The sequence below is a fragment of the Amblyomma maculatum genome, chromosome 7 (genome assembly GCF_055883805.1).
Source record: "Amblyomma maculatum isolate TAMU_Amacu chromosome 7, ASM5588380v1, whole genome shotgun sequence".
Taxonomy (NCBI): domain Eukaryota; kingdom Metazoa; phylum Arthropoda; class Arachnida; order Ixodida; family Ixodidae; genus Amblyomma; species Amblyomma maculatum.
In genome coordinates, this window is record NC_139350.1 from 107501135 (window position 1) to 107521263 (window position 20129).

Genomic DNA, 20129 nt, shown 5'->3' on the forward strand with positions numbered 1-20129 from the left:
CAGCGTAGGTAGAACTACGGTCTACGGTCACAACTGTGCATAATGGAAGCACCACATTGACCTTGCAAGCACTGTAGAACGATCAAAACAATCGCAAGCACCGTAGAACCACATGGTAGAACGATCAAAACAATCAAAGGGTAGGTAGAACTACGGTCTACGGTCACAACTGTGCATAGTGGAAGCACTACATTGACCTTGCAAGCACTGTAGAACGATCAAAACAATCGCAAGCACCGTAGAACCACATGGTAGAACGATCAAAACAATCAAAATACCGCGCACGCAAATACACACGGCATCGCTAGCGCAAATGGCACAGTCAGCTCATAACCGCAGCGTAGGTAGAAACAAGTCGGTCATGGGTAGAACTAAGGTCTACGGTCACAACTGTGCATAGCGGAAGCACTACATTGACCTTGCAAGCATTGTAGAATGACAAAACAATCGCAAGCAGCGTAGAACTACATGGCAGAACGATCAAAACAATCAAAATACCGGGCACGCAAATACGCACGGCATCGCTAGCGCAGGAAATGACGCCCCCCACCGCCTTTCAAAAAGAAAAAAAAAGAAACTTTTTTTAAAACACCTTTAAAACGAAGGCACGCACAGAAAAAGAAAAGTATTTTTTTACTAGCGAGTTTTTCTCGCCGCTTTCTCTAGCGCATGCGCTCAAACGTGTTATTTCCGGAGTACAAAGTAGGCTGCAAACTCTTTCGTTCGTGTGTAATTTTGAAAGCGTGAAGTCTGAGTGTTCGTTTCGTTCTTTCATTACAGTCAGTCACACTGCACACAGATCTTGGTGACATAAAGATAGAGCTGTTCTGCGAATCATGTCCGAAGGCAGCAGAGGTAGGTTTTCAAAAACAGGCAGAGCGTTTAGCCTTTGATAACTTTTTAGTGATGTGCTTGGCATGTGTTTCGAGGTGAAGGTTGTAGAGTATGCTGAGAACTCACTAAAGAAAAAAAAAAAGGCTACGCTAAAAGGTAAAAAACAGTGATGAAAAACGACGCACACAGCTTCGTGTATTTTGGCATTCGCCGGCGAATAATTCTAGCGTATGCTGGGAGTCGGCCGGAGCAAGATAGTTCGTAAATATTGGCTCTCACGCTTTTGTGTAAGTTATGTAATAACGACAGCTGCACGGCCGTCGCGCAGTCGCCACAAAAATAACCGTGAGGTGGTCAATGTTTGCTGCTCGTGATAGTGCATGACTTCGGCTGTGTTGAACAGTTCTTTGCGAAAGGTTATGCATGTAGCAGATTAAAATTAACTGAAAGAAAACAATGTTTATAAGAATGAATAAGAAAATACAATCTACAGTTTGATTACATTACTAACAAGCTTACACTGCCCGAAATAACGCAGTATAAGGACCTTCGGTTGAAAGAATATATATATATTTTTTTTTCAAGAGAGCTTCAAACACTCAATTACTTTTGTGCATCTTATCCCATGTGAAAAAAATGCTTTGTCTATTTTAGGAAATGCTGCTGTAATCAGTAATGCTGCTGGATTAAGTAGGGGGCTAAGGAAGCTGCAACCCGATACGGCATCTCCAAGAGATAGGGAGGGGGGCCCATTAATTCTGACGTGCTGAATCTATGGAACCACATATAATGTAAATTTGAGCGATACCTATGAAGCAAGCTAACTGAAATGGAGAGAGGAGAGGGTCCCCGCCTTATATAACTTCGTTTAGTCTGATCACTTGTCTCTGGCACTCAGGGGGCACCCTTTTTATGTGGCAATCTGAGTTTGCTTACGGACCAAGGAGGAGTTTTTCATGATTTGCTATCAAACCGTACGTTCAGTGCTGTCGAGAGAGGGGGGGATGTAACGTCTAATAATAATTTAACGGGGACAGTATATGAAATTAAAATATTTTCTTTTACCTTCCACCACCACATGCAGTCGCACTCTGGCCCGTATTTCAAGTTTGCGTTGTTATCGAAAATGTCACTATCTCCCCGATTTTGAGTCATCTGATTGGTGGAAACGGCGGAACATGATGTTGCCACCTCTTCCGGTTTTGCAGTGGCAACACCCGGTTCAGGTGTTTCGACCAATCAGATGATTCGAGGTCACATGAGATAGCGACACTTCAATAACGAATCAAACTCGGAATACGGGCCTCTGTCTCTCAAATAGTTGCATTACTCACTTTCCCCAGCTTTTGGAGAGGGAAATAGGACATACCATCTTACAAATCATACAAGCCAAAAACCAGCTTTTTTTATTTCTGCTGTTTGCACCTTACATATTTCTAGTTGCATTTTATACTTTTAAATTTCTCTTTCCTCAACTCGTACATTTAATTTGCACTTTTTGCCATAGCATTACTATGTATATGTTTCTTCCCACACCTTGCTAACATCCCAAAGCAGGGTTACAGTATGTATGTAAGGTGTTCGCACATGCTGAGCATAACAGCTGTTAACATTATTGTTGTAATTGCCATCGCCAGCTACTGCATACAATTCCTCCCATGCGTAACTTCAAACGCCATGACAACCGTAATGCTGATGAACCAGAAGCACAGTGAGAAGCTTCCTGTTTGTATAATTTACTTGCACAATCAAAGCTATGTATAGTTCATCATGGCACCTGTGGGATTAAGTGCACTAGCTATCTGTAGATGGTTTCAACTAACACACTTTGCTATGGCAACAGTGCAGCCATGCTCCCATTGACGTCTAGTGCCAAGTTGTGTTTTAACAAGTAAGCCTAGCTACACATTCCGAATGTCAAACTTGCCGTACAAAATTTATAGGGCTCTGGTGCATCGTTTCTTTTTTTTTCCCCTGCTGCTTTGCTATGAAATTGCAGCAGCAAATGTTACATCTGCTAGACATACTGGCCAACTCTTTCAAATCAGCAAATTGTGTGAATTTGGACACTCTTTACAACTTTATGAATATTGCCTCAGATCTTATGAATAGAAATTTATTTGCCAAACAAATAAGTTTCACTATAATCCCACCATTGTTATATGTATCTTGCACCACCTTACAAGTGCAGTGTTTGCCATCCATGGGATCATCAGCAGCAGCTGTAGCGTGGTGGTGACTTCTATCATCTGTCTCAGGGCTCTCAAACTCGTAATGCTACATGGGCCGTGCTGACAAAATTTCATCCCTTGCACGCCAGAAGCTGGAAAAAAAAAGAACAGAAGCAATAAATAACAATGAAATAAACATTAACGGAAGATTCTCGTTCTCAGACCACTCTCTCTCATTCTCTGTAGAAATTTAAAGCAGCGCATGCTGCCTTCTACCTAAACAACGGACGTTTGTCCGTTCAGGATGGCTCAGAGAAAGGTGCTGAAAGGATACAACGGTTAATGTCACAGTCACTTGTCCTTGAAAGGAAAAGAAATAAATACTTGGAGATGAAAAATAGAATAGGTTGACCGGCGCTTCATAATTGAAGGCAGCTGATGTTGAATTTATTTGCTAAACAAGTTTGACGGTGAAACTGTCTCATGAAGCTTGTATGCACTTTTGGAACAAAAGCCAAAATTTGGGGTCATGTTCGACAGGCCTGCGTGTTTGACACCCCTACTTTATAGTAGCACCATTATGTAATGTCTTTCCACTTATGGAGCTAACATTACTTTATCAAATTGCTATGGTGGTCTATTGGTTGAAAACTTCAGGCCTGTAGGAAAGGAAAGTGTTTTGGGGTGTACGTCCTTTAGAACATAGTGAACATAGTTTAGTGGCATGTGTTGATGTGTAGTTGGGGATAGAGGAGTTCGATCTCAGCTCTATTTTAGTGCAGCTGCAATACAAAATGCCCGCATCCCAAGAATTTTGAACACAGTAAAAAACTCCATTTCGCCGAAATTAATCTGGAAACCATTACCAATGGCATTCCTTGCAACTCACAGTGCTGCTTTGGCTCATAAAAATCTATCAGTGCTGAGATCGTTGCACGAGGGGCCGTCTCATTGCATTATGAAGCTCTAGAGTAGATGCTGTTGTGGAAGGTGTCGACTAATTCGTTTCATCGCTTTTGTGGCAAAGGCAGGAACATAAATGCATATATGACAGGAATTTTGTCTTTGACCACCTGTGTCTTGCAGAACTTCATGGCACTTTGTGCTTCAGACTATTACAATGGCTGCCTCTTTCATCGGAACATCAAGGGCTTCATGGTACAGACCGGCGACCCCACAGGTGAACTTTCAAAAACAAGGCCTTTGCCTCTCGTAGATGCAAACGTCACTAAGGTGTGGCCTTCTCATTCAAGCGAAGTGGCATACCCTTCCTTATGCGAAGTGTATTCATGAAAACAGTGCATGAAAAAAAAAAAAGCTTTCCAGTCGTACGATTCATTCGTTGTGAAAGGCTGCATTTGCCATCATGAATGCCTTACCACTGCCATGAAAGGTCAGGTGAATTCTATTCATGCATGCTCTAATCACATTAAATTATCATTTGCTGTTTTGCTGCCATATACTTCCTTTGTGAATTGTGGAGGGATTCACTGGATGAGCCACCAATTTTTTGTGGTAATGCAACTTGGAACATGACAACAGAAGAGATTGTTGGTTACAAAAGCCATTTCTTTCTCAAGCAGCGTGATGCTCTCTATGTTCTCATTTAAGACTGCGCATGTTTCCTTATTGCTAGTCTTGCAGCTTATCCCAAATGACTATGACTGCTAGCCAAAGGTTCAGAACCTATGCCTTGTTAGTACGCATCTTTTTTCCACACAGTTGTCTAGATTGTTGACTGTATCAGAGCACTGTAAGCTTGCTTTTGTTTGAGAGGAATTGTGAAAACATCCTAGATGGGATCTGTCAGACAGTGGATGCCAAGACCGTGGTGCAAATTTGAGGCTGACACATGCTATTTACATGATGCCAGCTGTCAGGCAATTGCATTGAGGTTTAAAATGCCTTGTGTTAGTGAGTTCTACTGCACATATATTTGTTGGGGGCTAAATTGAACTCATGCTTTATTCAGTGCAACATTTTTGGCCTAGAATGCATTGCATCAGGTGTTAAGTTCAGTTTAGTGGGGTTATCCTTGGCTGTGAATTGTGTTGGGGACCTCTTAACCAGCTATAAAAGTGACTGAGAGCCCCAAGAAAGCTGTGAGTAGCTTATCTATTTGCAGAAAGCTTTCTTTACATGCACTGATGAGTGACACAAAAAAGTAAGGCACCAGCTCACTTCACCAGTTGAGCTATTCATTCTGCGGCTGCTTTTTTTACACTGGATATCTGAACATTATTATTTTTTTAAGTTTACAGTAGGGTGTTGAATTAGAATTGGTAAATATGAGTCCAGTTCCTATATTGGTTCAACAGTGGTTTACTGGCCACTGAATATACACGGCTCAATTCATGAAGGTACTGCATACGTGCACATTGCTTTGCCATTTCTTCTCAGCCAAACATAAAAAAGCGAAAACTTTACTTTGGAGTGAAAACTTTGAGAACCCTAAAAGATTGATACTATTGTGTAGTGTAGACTGTTGAGCTAGTTGTTAAATCATGTTTGTCCAGTTCGTGTTTTCCCGTCTTTCGCACTGTTTGTTTCTGAAAATCCTCTGGGTCCCAGTTTGAGAACCACTCTTGTGAAAGGATTAACTGCATGACTCCCAGGGTACTAAAAGTTCTGTACTTGTAGCATTTGACCATTTCGGAAGTGTGAGGCATGCGTTGGGAAATACAGTTAATAAATAATTGAATACTAGTAAATCAAGCCAATTCCTCGAAGTCTAAAAACTATAAAACGGCGTATATACATACTCTTGTGCAGAGTTACTGTCAAGTACCACCACCTATTGATCAAGTAGTGTGGGTGGAAAACATTTTATTAGTTCGTTATAGAAGTTGTTTCTCAGTAAGTAACTTCTGTGGAAGCTGGTAATGTGGCCATAGTTTAAGAAATATGTCATTTTTTTTGTGTAGCTTTGTTTTTTACTCAGTGAGAAAAAAACCAGCATTGGTAGCGTTTGTGTGAAATGTGGTATGCAGGACAAAAAGGCAGTGTGGCTTTATTGCCTCCTTCATTTCAGGCACTGGAAAAGGAGGTGAAAGCATTTGGGGAGCCAAGTTTGCAGATGAACTTCGGGATGATCTGAAGGTATCATTGCTGTGTTATACTAACTTTTCTCTTTGTGAAGTTACACTTATAGTAAGGGATTTTTTGCAGCCTGGGTGCTTGTTGTCGTTACTCGTACTAACATATAGCTCATCTTGGCCAAAAGGAGCACACTGCAGTTGGAGGCCTCTTGCAATACCTCGCAATTTATTCTTGCCCTCGGCGGGAAATTAGGAGGTTATAGGCTAGTGTCTTACCAGTGGGAAGTGGTTGTTCTTGTTTCTACTTTTTAGTCGTTTATCTTCATGACTAAATTATTACTTCACATTTGATCAACACATAAAATAATTCCCTATGCTTTCCTTGATATTAATGGCTGCCTTTGTATGTTCACTGTTTATTGTTTAAATGTGGCATTTATAAATCTATCACAAGGCCGAGCACAATGGAATAGATAATAAACCTAGTGCATCTAACCGAATATGCGCTTTTTGGCGGAATTCCTCTGCTAGCTCTGCTCTCCTAGGGTCACGCAGGAATGTCTAAGGGAACTTATGCCCAAGCTGCTGCTTCTCATTCCCGAGCTCTCTCCACATCATGCATCTTCAGTATAATTAAAGAAAGACAAAAAATTCTACCTGGGAGCTTTAGTGTCAAGAATATAGTTCTTGCAATTTGTGTAGGTGTATATTTATATATTTGCTTACTTTTCACCCTGAAGGTTTTAAGAGTGCAGCAAAGATGAAACTTGGATGCAGAGCTGATGATTTTTAGTTTTACTGCAATCACAGTGGAAATCTAAATTTGCTTGCTCCACAAACTTGAAACTTGTGCTGCAAATTTCATTTTTCTGCAAGAGGCCTATTATCAGTTTCATCACTGCTGTTTGCACCTCCCTACTGCAAGCTCATTTATTTGCTGTTTCTTGACAACTTATTTTTTTTTTTTTATCTAGGTTGATTTGTCGGTCAATAATGTCCCAAAGCAACTCAGTCTGTGAGAAACACTGCAGTGGAGGGCTCCAAATAATTGAGACCACCTGAGGTTCTTTACCATGCCGCGACATTGCACACTATTATACGGGCACCTGGCGTTTCACCTTTAGGCTCTATCTGAACGCAGCTGCTGTGCCCAGGATTGCACCTGCGTTCTGGGAGTCAGCAGTTACACACCTTAAACACACCTTAACCACTGAGCCTGGAACTGATTACTTACACTATGCGTTGCAGCGATGCAAAAAGTTGCTCACTGTGCCGGAATACATCTGCGCACGAACACTTTTTCAGAGCCTCTGTTTCATCCTTTAACGATGAATGCATCAAATGCAAGCAGGGGAAGGTAGCTCCTCTTCAACTGATCGTAACAAAATTATAAAAGATGTATAAAGCAGAATATACTGAAATATATTGCTGGAATCTATGGTGCTGCTATGCTGACAGGATACAAGTCGACAATTTGCAAGGTGAAGAAGTCTAGCTGAGTGCAAGGCCTTTTTTATGCAGTGTGCACATTAACCCATCAGCAACATGGAAGAATAAAGAGCATGAAGATGTTGAATTTGGGGGTACGCTAAACATCAGCATATGCATGTTGATGAGCCTAATGCATAAAGCAAACCCGCATTCTCGGGGCCTGGAGTCGTGCACTCCAACCACTGAGCCACTCTGGTGAGGTTCTGGACCAGTTTATTGTCGTAATTTTGTGTTGGTGCAGTATTTTGCAACCCATTCAGTTTCTCTTTTTGAGCTGCTTTGTTATAACTGCGGCCCTTTCGTTAATGCTAACGAATGTGTTTATGTTTTCTCCTATATATTTATGGAATCCTGGCAGCTTTGGCACTCGGATGCTGTGTCAAACAAAAATGTCTGCATTGTGTACAACGGCAGTGCACATTAAGGAACCCCAGGTGGTCCGAATTAATCTGGAGTCCTTCACTACATCATCCTCCATAGTCCACGTGTCACTTTAGGATGTTAAATCTCACATCTAACGTTCAATTTTTGTTTGCATTGTGCTCACAGGTTGTACATTTCCTACATTTAGATGTCTTGATTCATTTGTACAGTGACAATGGGTAGCATTGAATTTCATTCCCAGTGTTCATAAACTTGGCTCTTGGCGTGCTGCTAAATAACTTTCTCATGTGCATTTAGGTGAAGAATTTTCCATTAGTTGTGCACATAAGCAGGCTAGGTGCATTGTGCTTGGGGTTTGACCCACCAGAAGTTGCGCATTTCACATGAGTACTCTCTCCTTCCCTTCGAGCTCTGTAATGATTATTGCTTGTCTTTGCTTGTGGAACCTATCAATACACTGTATTGCTAGATGAATGCTGGTCAGCGCTGCCAGCACCTGATGAGAGTCTGACTGCTTGTTGGCTTTACAGCACAGCGTGCGGGGAGTGGTCTCTATGGCAAACAATGGACCCAACACCAATGCTTCACAGTTCTTCATCACATATGCCAAGCAGCCACATTTGGACCTCAAGTACACCATCTTTGGAAAGTATGCTCCTTATCTACCTAATCCAGAACAGATCCACGGGATTACTTAGGTGAAGCTGCAGGCATTGTTGTCTTGTCAAACCACTGCTACAACTTGAAGCCCTACAATTTGTGCCATTTCTGAAAAACATTGCAGCCAAGGCACATGTTTTGACCTTGAATGAGAAATCTGATTTGCTTGAAGCAGTGTCCACAGGGGTGAAAGATTGAGAAAATAATTTTTGGAGGCTAAATTTGTTTTATTGGACTCGTCCTTAGATAAGTTGTCAGCTGAAATATCTGGAGGGTCTTTGCTGATTTCATTTCCCTTGTGTGTTTGGAGATGTTGAGGTGGACTTCTGGCTGTTTCGTTGGTGGAACAAATCATTGGCCCATCGGCGCAATGTGGAAGCATCCACCAATACAATGTGCGTTAACTGCAATTACAAACGCTACGATACAGCAAGGGAAACCTAGGTGGCTCCACTTTGTGATCCACTATTACAATTACTGGAGACATTTTGGTCTCTCTTTCCGGGGTGGATTTGTGAATCGATCTGAGATAGGGTGTTTGGTGGGTACAGGGGGTGATCCCATTGGGACACTCCATTTTCAGACATATCTCATCGAAACAATGGCTCAGCATGCCCAGTGCCAGGTTTCCTGTTTTCTTCTTCATGAAATCCACATCTGTTCGCACGCATGCGGACACAACGGCGAGGTGATGAAATTTTCCCCAGTTGAGCACAGCTGTCATTTCTTAAATGGGTTCGAAGCAAGGCAAGACAGCTCACAGATAGGTTTCTTGTAGCCACAGTAGTTTGGCATCCTATTTCAGGTTAGTACCACAAGCAAGAGCATGCATTATAGGCTTTGTTACAAGTACACAGCTGCTAAAAGCGTGTTCAGAGAAACTTTCCAGCTATATCAAGATATGGAATAAGAAAACTCCTGAGGGGTGTTGATGCCAACAGGAGGCCAACTCCACAGCTGCCACAGAAGAAACAACCATCCAGCTATGAAAACAGCTATGAAGCAACGAATGATGGAAGAAATTCAAAAGAAATTTTTTCTATAAAAAGATGGGACGTTGTAAAGATCTCAATCGAGGAGCAATTCATGCAACTGGAGCAGCACATGAATCTTGGAATTTTTTCTGGTGCTGCCGAAAACATGCTTTCTAATCTATACAGCTGCCTCCAACCTTGCTCTCAGTACAAAAGAAAATAAATGCTGGCATATATGATAAGGCCCCGCCGGGGTGGTGCAGTGGTAAGACGCCCGACTACTGTGCCGGAGTTCCCGGGTTCGAACCCGACCGCGGCGGCTGCGTTTCGATGGAGGCGAAACGAAGTGGCGTCCGTGTGCTGTGCGATGTCAGCGCACGTTAAAGATCCCCAGGTGGTCGAAATTACTCCGTAGCCCTCCACTACGGCTCCTCTTTCTCTCTTTCCACTTTCATTCCCACCTTCCTCCCTTCCCTTACGGCGCGGTTCGGGTGTCCACAGAGCAAGTGTGACAGTTACTGCGCCTTTCCCTTCCTGTGAACCAATTTAATTAATTAATTTAATATGATAAAGACCTTCTTAACGAACTTTTGTACAATCGACTGCAAAAGTTTACTGCACACATATTCATGGGAAAATAATGTGTTGTAGCTCTGGCTCACGACTCAGTCATGTGGTATTAATTACCTACAGATAGAACATGTGCTTCCCATCATACCTTGGCACATTTCAGGTGGCTCAATTCTGTGACTGCGCTGAAATAAATTTTTTTTTCCCCACACGCATCCTGTAAACTTTTGCAGCTGATAGGAGTACCTACATAGCCTGCTGCCTGAAACCCTTCTATAAACATTAGCCCTTCGATTTGTATTAAATCACAGCCACGAGTATAATTTCCCACATGCATAGATGGCACTTGTGATACACCTTACATTGCCCGTTTCTGTAGCAGCAGTGTGAGGAAGTTTCTGAAAATTGAAACTCAACAAAATATGTAAAATTGACACTGGGAAATAAGAGGCCGACATCTTTGGCTGTTTTGTCTTCGGAAAACAAAACTTCATCTACCGTCTATGTATTGTAAGCTATAGCTGAAATCACAGTGATAACAGCCCCCGAGGTTCCATTACAAGGTTAAATCGTGTCCCCTTTGCTTGTTTTCTGTGGTTAAAACAGAGCCATATCAAAGAAATTAGTAGAAGTCACGTCATTGTTTAGAAGGCTTGAAAAACTTCACATTCTTATGTGTTGCAAGCTTGTATTTTGGTAGAATGTTTTGACTTCCATTTTGTTGGCTTTTTTTTTTTTTTTTGCTTGTCGTTAGAATTTTTTTATAATAATTCCCTTTCCAACTGATTTTTTTCACCGATTGATGCCAAAAAAATAAATCTTGCTCACATTGTAAAAAATTAAAAGATTTTGTTTTTAGGCAGCACCTTGTATTTTTGTAAGCTTTGTACATTGTTTAAAAAGTTGTAAAATCATCAGTTGATCAAATGGCTGAAGTTGATGCTTCTTTTTTGCCTCTGGTGCCTTCTTTCTCATGGCTCATAGTTTCGGAAATGCTGGAACAGGAATGTGCAGTATGCCAGTAAAGATGCTCAGGCATAAGCAGCATATAGCTGCGCCATCTAATATTGTCCCTTTCCAGGGGCTTTGGAACAATGCAATACTAGCGACAACCGACTCCGCTAAATAACACGTGTGAGTGTTCATTACTAGATGAACATTTTGTTGGTCCCTTTGTGACTACAATTATGTTACTGCTACTTCTCTTTGAGTCGCGGTACTACTTGTGTTACTTTAATGCCCACCCTATTCATGCCTCTAGCATTGGTTGGTTTCTTGTAAAGATTTAAATCATACAGCCAATATATGCGCTTCACTTGTGCACTCAAGCTTCGTGATGAATAACTCAAGTTTTCTGGCATGCTTGGTTATGGCAACTAAACTTATCGCTTAGTTGAACGCCTATTTGGTATTGTGCAGTTTAAACAGCATTATTTGCTCGTAAAGTCGGTGCTCTGTGATCTTCGGGTGGTATCATGGTGATGACTTTGGTTCGGCATTATTGCTTCGTAGTATCTATTCAGGCTTCAGTCATGTAAATACACAGCTTGTGGTAATGCTGTGAGAAACGCTGTTTGCTTCTACAAATAGGCTTCTGAAAAAGGATGGGAAAGAAGTCAGTTGTGAAAAAATATATATATAGAAGAAAAACTAAGGAGTTAGTTGGGACTGGGGTAAGAGTTGCACCATAGTTGCTGCACTGCATCATCACTCCCCATTGGGGCTAACCACCAACCTAATCACCAAAAAAGAAAGTTAATTAGCTATCTATTTAAAAGAGCTTTTACAATAAATTACATCTGCCGTAGCTAAGAATTTGTTCCTTAAAATATATATATTTTGTCTATTTTGAAGTCTTTAGTTTCAGTAAATTTTGAAAGCACTCACTGAAACACACTGTATTTTATTTTTTCGTAACGAAAGTTGGCCAGAACAGCAGAGCTCTTCAGAATTTTAGATCACCTCTTTGTGATCAAAAATTTTCAGTACCTTGTAAAAATGTGTGGCAGAGAGAGCAATACCAATTCCAGATCATTCCAGGGACAATGCAACAACATTGAATGATATCAAGCAAATTTAAGAGCTTAAAACAGCCATCGTTTGTATGCTCTTATGTGGAACCATCTCATTTGCTGATTGCAAGAGCAGTGATTGCACCATTGATGTTCTCAAAGGACTTGTGGCTGAGTTCAGCAGGGTTGCGAACTTTCATTGTGTCCTTTGTCCCTAAGTGTGATGACCTGTGTATACCACTTGCAAAACTAACTTCCTATTCCCCTCTTCCACTCCTTTTTCTTCCTTTGTTCCCCTTCCCAAGTGTAGAGCAGCCACCTTGTCGTTGCCTGGTTAACCTCCCTGCCTTTCCGTTCTTCTGTCTCTCTTTCTTAAATGGAGATGGCAGTGACACTTTTTGCCACTGTTCAACTGTGCCCAAATAGCTTATTGCAGCTTTTTCTTGTACTTCCTGCATATTTCAGGGTCATCGACGGCATGGACACACTTGAGGAGCTTGAAAAGGTTCCTGTTAACCCAAAGAACTACCGTCCACTTCGTGATGTGAAGCTCAACTCTGTCACTATTCATGCTAACCCTTTTGCACAATAGGAATGAGGCATCAAAAGACTGTGGGTTTCTTGTTTTTTTTTTTTTTTTTTTTGGCTCTCTTCTTAATGTGCTTGCATTGATACTCAATGTTTAGTATTTCTTGTGCATCTTATTGCGGGTACTGATATACAGCCGGGGCACTGAAATGTATTACTTTACTTATTTGTTAGCATTATTGCTAGCTTCACTATAGAAGCTGTAGCAGTATGGGATTGAGGTCAGCAGTGTTCAAAGTAAATTCCTGAACACTTTTAGAGACGCTTAATTTTGTTATGTGTTAATCATTACTTCTTCTGCTGTTTGGCTACAGCCTTCTTTGCCCTTACAGTGGTCCTGGCTTGGTATCTGAAATGCCTGACACTTCTGATCTTTTGGTGTTTCAAATATTTGACTTCAATCTCCTTTGCACTGTTGCTATGGCTAGGCGTTTCGAACACCCAACACTGCTGACATTCTGTACAATGAGAGGCAACTAACAACTGCTGTTCCGAATGTGCTGGCTCGCGACAGCTGTGAGCTGTGCCACCTCTCCGCGCTGTTTGGTAGCTCTGCAGACACCTGGCTCCGAGTGATGCATGCTGGTTGGTTAGACCTTGTTATGATAACACACTTTGCAGTAGTCAGTCGGCATTTGTTTGGACCATGCTAAGCAGTCGCTGGCTTTTTGCTCTAATGAGGCTTCTATGCTATCGCATAAGAGAAAACATTGAAAGGAAACTGTAAATGAAGTAATAAACATTCAGTAGTGAAGGTAACAATAAGCTCATAAAACCCAAACCACAAAAACAGATTCTAAGTACAAGTTTAATCAGTGCTTGAAATTTATCGCTATCATCTGCATCTACCGAATTCTAATAATACTTGTCTTAATCCAAGGATTAGATTCATTTGCTTTCTTCAGGTTTAAAGGTACAAAGAGAAACGCGAGTGTGAATCATGTTTTTGAACTTCAGCTACATTGAGTTGACATAATGGTACGACACTGCATAAAAATTAAAATAATTTTGACCTGCCTATAATAAAAAAACTTGCATGCATGTTGCATTACAAATTTAACTGATAATGCACTGTTAAGGTCTAAAATACTATCAGTGACATTCCACTAAATTTCGCCAGCAGTGCTTCTTTATATGACCAGATCTAACATAGACATGCTGTGTAGTCTTTGAACAACTTATTGAAAGAAGACAAGACTATTGATGAGCTCTTTATTATGATAAGCAATATTAGTGCCAGCAGAATACCTTGACCAATCAATACCATCATGGTAGAAAGCATCACACATATTAAGCTTGCTGTCGTTCATACTGATTGTAGTATATCGGTTTTCAAATGCTTTGGACCCTTTGCAAAAATCTGGAAGCCAGCTTCTCTGCATAGCAAAAACCCCTTCACCATGGCAGCCAAACCTATTTGGGGGGCAGAAATTGGCTGCAGTGTACGAGACATCTATTGTGACAATAATGAGAACGTCCATTTCCTGCACCCCTCGGCCTTGTATTGCGTCCGCAGTTCTGCTTGCCAGGTTTGGGCATGACATCAGGTTTGACATAGAAGTATTCTGTGCTGCACCCAACTTCTCGCCATTGAACCGCTGGCTTCAATATGTCGCTCGGACCTCCGCCATCTTCGCCGGCGATTCTTACATCAGCGGCCTGCAGCCCGCGGCACGCACTGTCACAACGCTGCGCTGGCTGCAGTGTTTGAACCCGGGTACTCCGGGACAGTAGTTGGGAGTCTTAACTACTGCATCACCGCGGCGGGCCAGCCTACCAGATGGGTTAAGACACTATTTTTGGTTGGCATATTCTTTGTTTTAAATGCTGAGTACTGCTCCGGGACACGTGATGCACGCTCTCAATTTCATATTTGTGTGGCAGATTATTTTTTTCATTATTTATATCGAGCATTTCAAATTCGGTTTCTCAGCGCTGGTATTGGGTGCTGTGACGTAACAAGCAGAAAAGAGCCGCAACCTTGGTCACGTGGGTCCCAAAAGTGATGACGTGTCGCCTGTTCCCGCTGTGTCATCTGCTGAAGTTCATGTGGTGTGCGTGCGATTCGGCCAAGTATAAGCTTTGAGGCAATCATATCGTGAGAAAAGCCAAGCGGCACTTGTCCTCAAACCGAGTGGTTCACTTGGGCCGATCTCAGTCCTTGTATTTAGTTTGTCACACAACACGACGCCGATTCTTGGCGGCGCCTGTGCCGACTGGTGGCGCCCGCAACCACAAGAACCCGTTATTGGCCGATCCCTTCTTCATTTCAATGTTGATATGCCACTGTTCACACCGATCACAACAGGGCGCCCTCCACTTCGCCCCGCCCTCAGCCATGGTGCGAAAATGCTCTTGGCTTCTGTGGCTGCTAAATGTGTTATCTTCTCTTCAAATTTTTCTGCTGCTTTTTTTTCTAACCGTCCAATTATTCATGAAAAGAATGTTTCAGGTTAACACCTCAAGATTATTCTTTTACCACGCTAATATGGGGTTGCCACGGAATGCACAGGTGATATCCGAATGGCTTCAACCTGCTTGCATACTTCAGTGCAGCTGATGTTTGCAAGCAGCATATGTGTACGCAGAAACTTTGCTTGGGATCGTTTTGCCTGCGATGCAAGTTGCTTACGTCCTGCTTGTGTTAAACTATTTTCTGTGCAATGCACCGGTTGCACATTTATTTGTTTACGCAGTGGATATAACTTTGCAAGAAAGGCATAGATGAAGATGTGAGTGCCATCCTGAGGAATGCTTTAAAGTCGTGTTGTTGGCACAGCATAGGGCCGGCGTCTCTCACTCAAAGTATATCTACTTTTTTCGGTTTTGTTTTGTCACGCAGTTAGTCGCCACCTGCTTCAAGTTATCGGGAGCCTGGGCTGTCCGAGAGTTGTTGAGAGGAAATCCGGAAGAGGAGCACTGCGCTGGCTCGCTGATTGTACTCTCAAAAGAAAACTATAGTGACCATAAATGGGTGTGAACCAGCTGTCTCCACATCAAGAAAAACCAAGTGGAGGCTGGAGAGTGTATTTTATTCATAACGTATTTGCATTTGCAAAACGCAGTTGCATTTGAAAGAACCTTATTTGCAACCCACTGGTTAGAAAGCCATCCAAAGACGGGGCCACGCAGGCGCCATTCAACAAGAGCAATGAGCATCTGCTGCCGAATGTCCCGCAAACTGCTTCCGCGCCAACACCTTCTGTAAGGTGGATTTCGAACGCCGGCACCAGCAAAGAGTCCTAAAATTCGTTGTTCGCCATAGCAATAACCCCTGGGATAAAATGACGTATAAAATAAATCCCTCTTGGTGATCGCTGACCTATGCAGAGTTGCTTATGGAAGTACCAGCTGCAGTACAAGCCAGTTTCTACTTGCAGTCGCATAGCATGCTACCGCCAGTGTGGATTGGCTCACCCATGTAAGCTTGTTTACCTAGTCCCCTGCTGTGGCGTCACTAAACTCAATGAAATATTTATTTTTATTATAAAGTAATAGCGTTGACAGTGAGGTAGTGGTATGCTTATACTATCTGTTGTTGCGCTGGCCAGTTCTAAAGCGCCGTCCGCCATAGCTTTGATGCGAAACAAACTAGACCTAGTGACAATCGGGTAGCAGGCTTGCATGAGAGTAGATAGTTACCCCATGTCAGCAAAACATTGTTAGGCGGCATCTATCGATGTTTGAAGCCTCGAAAAATAATGATCGTTCCTCTGGCAGGTGACGAACAACCGTGCCCTTCGACCCCTCCCTCTTTCTGCAGTCTAGTTAACAGATAATGTTGCTGTTCGCTAAAAGGCCTATTTTTCTTTTGCTTATTGAAGTCATCGGACATGTGATTTGTCCGTGGGAAGTGTGACGTCACGAGACCATATGGCATGGCCGAGCTGCCAACCTGGGCAGCGGCATTAATTATGCAAGGGCAAGAGGGAAATTGAACACACCGGACCATTGCATCCCCCGTTCGAAGCTATAGTCACCTCGATAAACCATGAGCGTATACATGGGCTGTGGCATGGAAGTGTCCACTTCCCTGACCAGAAGGCTGTAATGATCTCATGGTGCTCGAAACTCGCCTGAAGGAAAAGTGGACTGGCATCTGATGTGGTCTAGTTCGCCTAAAAAGGTATGGCCATCACACAAATTATTCCGAATGTCTGTAATTTCGTTACATAGGCGATAATATAATCATGTAGCATGCATACTGTGGGAAACCGCTCTTGTGTATATGCCGCATGAATCTGATCGTCTGACTTTTTTGTCTCCAAGTTAACGGGTACCTAAAATGGGACATCTATGGCGCACAGTGTAAACTGGCCTCCTTCCGTTATCTCCACTGTGACTGTTTGCCGCGGACGCTTGGAGTTGCATATGTGCCTCCTAAAAGCTTATTCACGGAAAACGAAGCAAAGAAACGTGCTCAAAAAAAAAAAAGAAGGTTCTGTGTTGTGTGTTGATTCTTGTTCATGCTCCTTCGCGATGCGTGTTTGATTAATAGCAATGCCCCAATAAGCCCCATAAAGTCCTGATTCAACTTGAAAACTTAATGCTTAATTTTCTATCCCTTAGGGTGGGGCCGCCAAGCAAGAAGCCATTGTTCAAAACCATAGACAAATTTTTGTGGAGAATTATCAGGTACTAGAAGATTGGCTGCGCACTAGACAAGTTATAAGCAAGTGCAGAAAAAAAAAAAACAAAAAAAAACAAGGTCTAAGTACCGACACATACACGGCTGTCTCAGTCCTTGCCTTTTTTGCGCTACGTGTTGTTTCTTTTTACTTGAATCATGAACTAAAAAGCATATACCCTTCCGCAAAACTTAATTTACACAGGTAAATGAGCAACAGGCATGATTGACTCACACAGGTCAATAGCGATCGCATCAATTACATGTAGGCTTACAATGCAGGCTATCAAAAATAGACTGCAAATGAGGATACAGAAAAAAGAATTGTTTTGCATAGTTAATCAAATGCGAAGTAGGTGCGATAGCACTGCTGATCAAGCCTTCTATGCTTCTGTATACATTTTTACAGTTTGCTCATCAAGCCTTCTATGCTTCTGTATACATTTTTACAGTTTGTCAAAAAGCAGGGAAGTGAGCTTGAAGGTGAGCACCCGTAGCGCGGAGGTGAGCACAACATATTTTACGATGTGGCGAGTTGCACGGAGCCGAGATGTAGGGAACACAAAGCGTACATGGTCTGCCAGTGAAGGTTGAGAGGGGACAGGCGGTGGATGAAAGGTTGAGGACGCGCAGAGAGTGATGCTGTTTCGAGTCGTACGCAGCACGTCGCTGCGAATGGCGAAATACACACGAGAGGTATGTCTGATGTCTAACATTTCTTTCTCACACAGCGAAACAACGAAGACGGCAAGTTAAGCAAAAAGCGTCCCAATAAACGAGCTTGTTCAAAAATGGAAAGGTATGCAGAAGAAACATCGAACAGAAAAAATTGTGGGCTTTTAGGCATATGGCTTGAACCTATAAGTGAAAGCTGTGAGACAGCCATTTCAAAGCGCGCTTATTTCATAACTTTCCTTAAATATTCGTTTACAGAAAAGGAAAGGTGCAGTATGTTAACTTGTTTCTGTGGACACCTAAACCGCGCCGTAATGGAAGGGAGGGAGGTAGGACTGAAAGCAGAGGTAGAGAAAGAAACGCTGTAGTGGAGGGCTACAGAGTAATTTCGACCACCCGGGGATCTTTATAATGCACTGACATCGCACAGCACACGGAGGCCACTCCGTTTCAACTCCATCGAAACGCAGCCGCCAGCGGTCGGGATCGAACACTTTAGTTTGCGGAGGATAAGAGAATGTCGTAAAGCCAAAACTGGGGCGGAAACGCCGGAACAACATGAGGAGCGCTTTGCGAAACGCCGCCGCGACAATGCTGCAAGGCGTGAGCGACGGACGGCACATGCAGATGCTGTTAACCGCCGCTTCTGCGTCCCCATGCTTCACCTATCGCTTCTACGTTTAACCGAAGCCAACGTCCTAAGAACTTTGACCGAAGCTAAACCACAGCCAGTTTTTTATCCAATTCACCGGTTGCATGTTTATTTGTTTACGCAGTGCGATAACTCCGTAAGAAATTGTGAGCGCCATACTGGGGAACGCTTCAAAGCCATGTTAGCACAGCGTATGGCCGGCGTCTCTCATTTAATGTATATGCTTTTTCCCCATTTCGTTTCGTCACCCGGTGACTCTTCGCCAGCTTCAAATTAACGGAAGTCTGGGCTGTCCGAAGGTTATTGCCAGGAGGTGCGTAACAGGAGCGCTGTGCTAGCGCGTTTGAGCTATGTGACTGAATTGGTACTATGTGAAGCCGTCTCCTCATTAATTAAAAAGAACAAGTGGAGGTTGGAGAGGTAATACTACGTATTTTATTCGTTACGTATATCTGAGCGACAGGCGAATATGATAAACTCTGCATTAAACTGGCGCATGCACTCGGTTTTCAAAATGGACCTGTGCAGGGCGCAGAATGACGAGCCCAGCACAACCGTGAGGAAGCTTCAAACGCCCGCCTCTCGGCACCGCAAATCACTACATGACGATGGTTGACGTGGAGGTCGGCGTGCAGGGACCGCATGGCCACGCTGGAAGGTAGCATCCAGGTGAGTCGATGTGATCTTTCACCAGCCGCCCCGAGAACATCTGATCTTCCATGAATCTGTCCATCCGCCCGCGTGTGCCAAAGGAGACGGACAGGAGATCGACTGCTCGGTCGACCGGGTGAGTGGCCAGAGGAAAGGCCTCCGTGGAACTGCACATCAACCACTGCCATGTCCCTGCTTACTTTTCTCTCACACTCCGCCTGTCCCACTTGCCGGTACTTGTGCGACAGGTTGAACCATATAGTAGACTGCAACGCGATCGTGCATTGCACCTGGAAGTCGTAGCGGTTCTTCTCTGGATCGGTGACCACAAACGCGACGACGACGTCCAGCATAGGTGCCGCTCCGAGAAGGCTTTTTGAGAGGTAGCAAGTAGCCATTCGTGCCTCTGCTCGTCATCCGGGATGAGCCACAAGAGCAGCTTCACCTGAGAAAGGGTCTTTTCGAATTCACCGGCCGTATAATCCTGTATTTCGGTCATCTCCAAAATGGCTTCCACCGCTGCCGTCATCGTTCGTCTTTGTGACAGGGAGATGGAATGTGGACACGCGCAGCCCGTGCAGGCAGTTTCGTCACGGTGCACGAGCTGTACGCTGCGCCAGTGTTGCCAAGTCAAAAATAGGTAACCCGCCGCATAAAGCCCCCAACCCTGCTAAAATCTACTCAATTCAGTTTTTGCACCAAAAGTACATTTTACGTGTTTTGTTATGTTCTTGGTCTGCAAGCAATATATTGAAAATATGGAAACACTACATGAATAAGTTCATTCTCGCTTTTTTTTTGT

At 43.1% G+C, this 20129-nt stretch overlaps 1 protein-coding gene and 1 long non-coding RNA gene across 2 annotated transcripts; both read left to right on the forward strand.

Moving 5' to 3' along the window:
- The first annotated feature begins 669 nt into the window (after positions 1 to 669).
- Positions 670 to 16394, forward strand: LOC146184290 (peptidyl-prolyl cis-trans isomerase-like 3). The gene is made up of 7 exons (XM_084608528.1): positions 670 to 695; positions 750 to 855; positions 4092 to 4185; positions 6037 to 6104; positions 8449 to 8567; positions 12600 to 12678; positions 15565 to 16394. The coding sequence occupies exons 1-7, from the start codon at positions 670 to 672 to the stop codon at positions 15700 to 15702; spliced, it is 630 nt and encodes a 209-aa protein (XP_084464654.1). The 3' UTR covers positions 15703 to 16394.
- Positions 16395 to 16613: 219 nt separating this feature from the next.
- On the forward strand, positions 16614 to 19866 carry LOC146184291 (uncharacterized). The gene is made up of 3 exons (XR_014708862.1): positions 16614 to 16848; positions 17802 to 19096; positions 19205 to 19866. It is a non-coding gene; the product is annotated as an uncharacterized LOC146184291 (long non-coding RNA).
- The last annotated feature ends 263 nt before the right edge of the window (positions 19867 to 20129 follow it).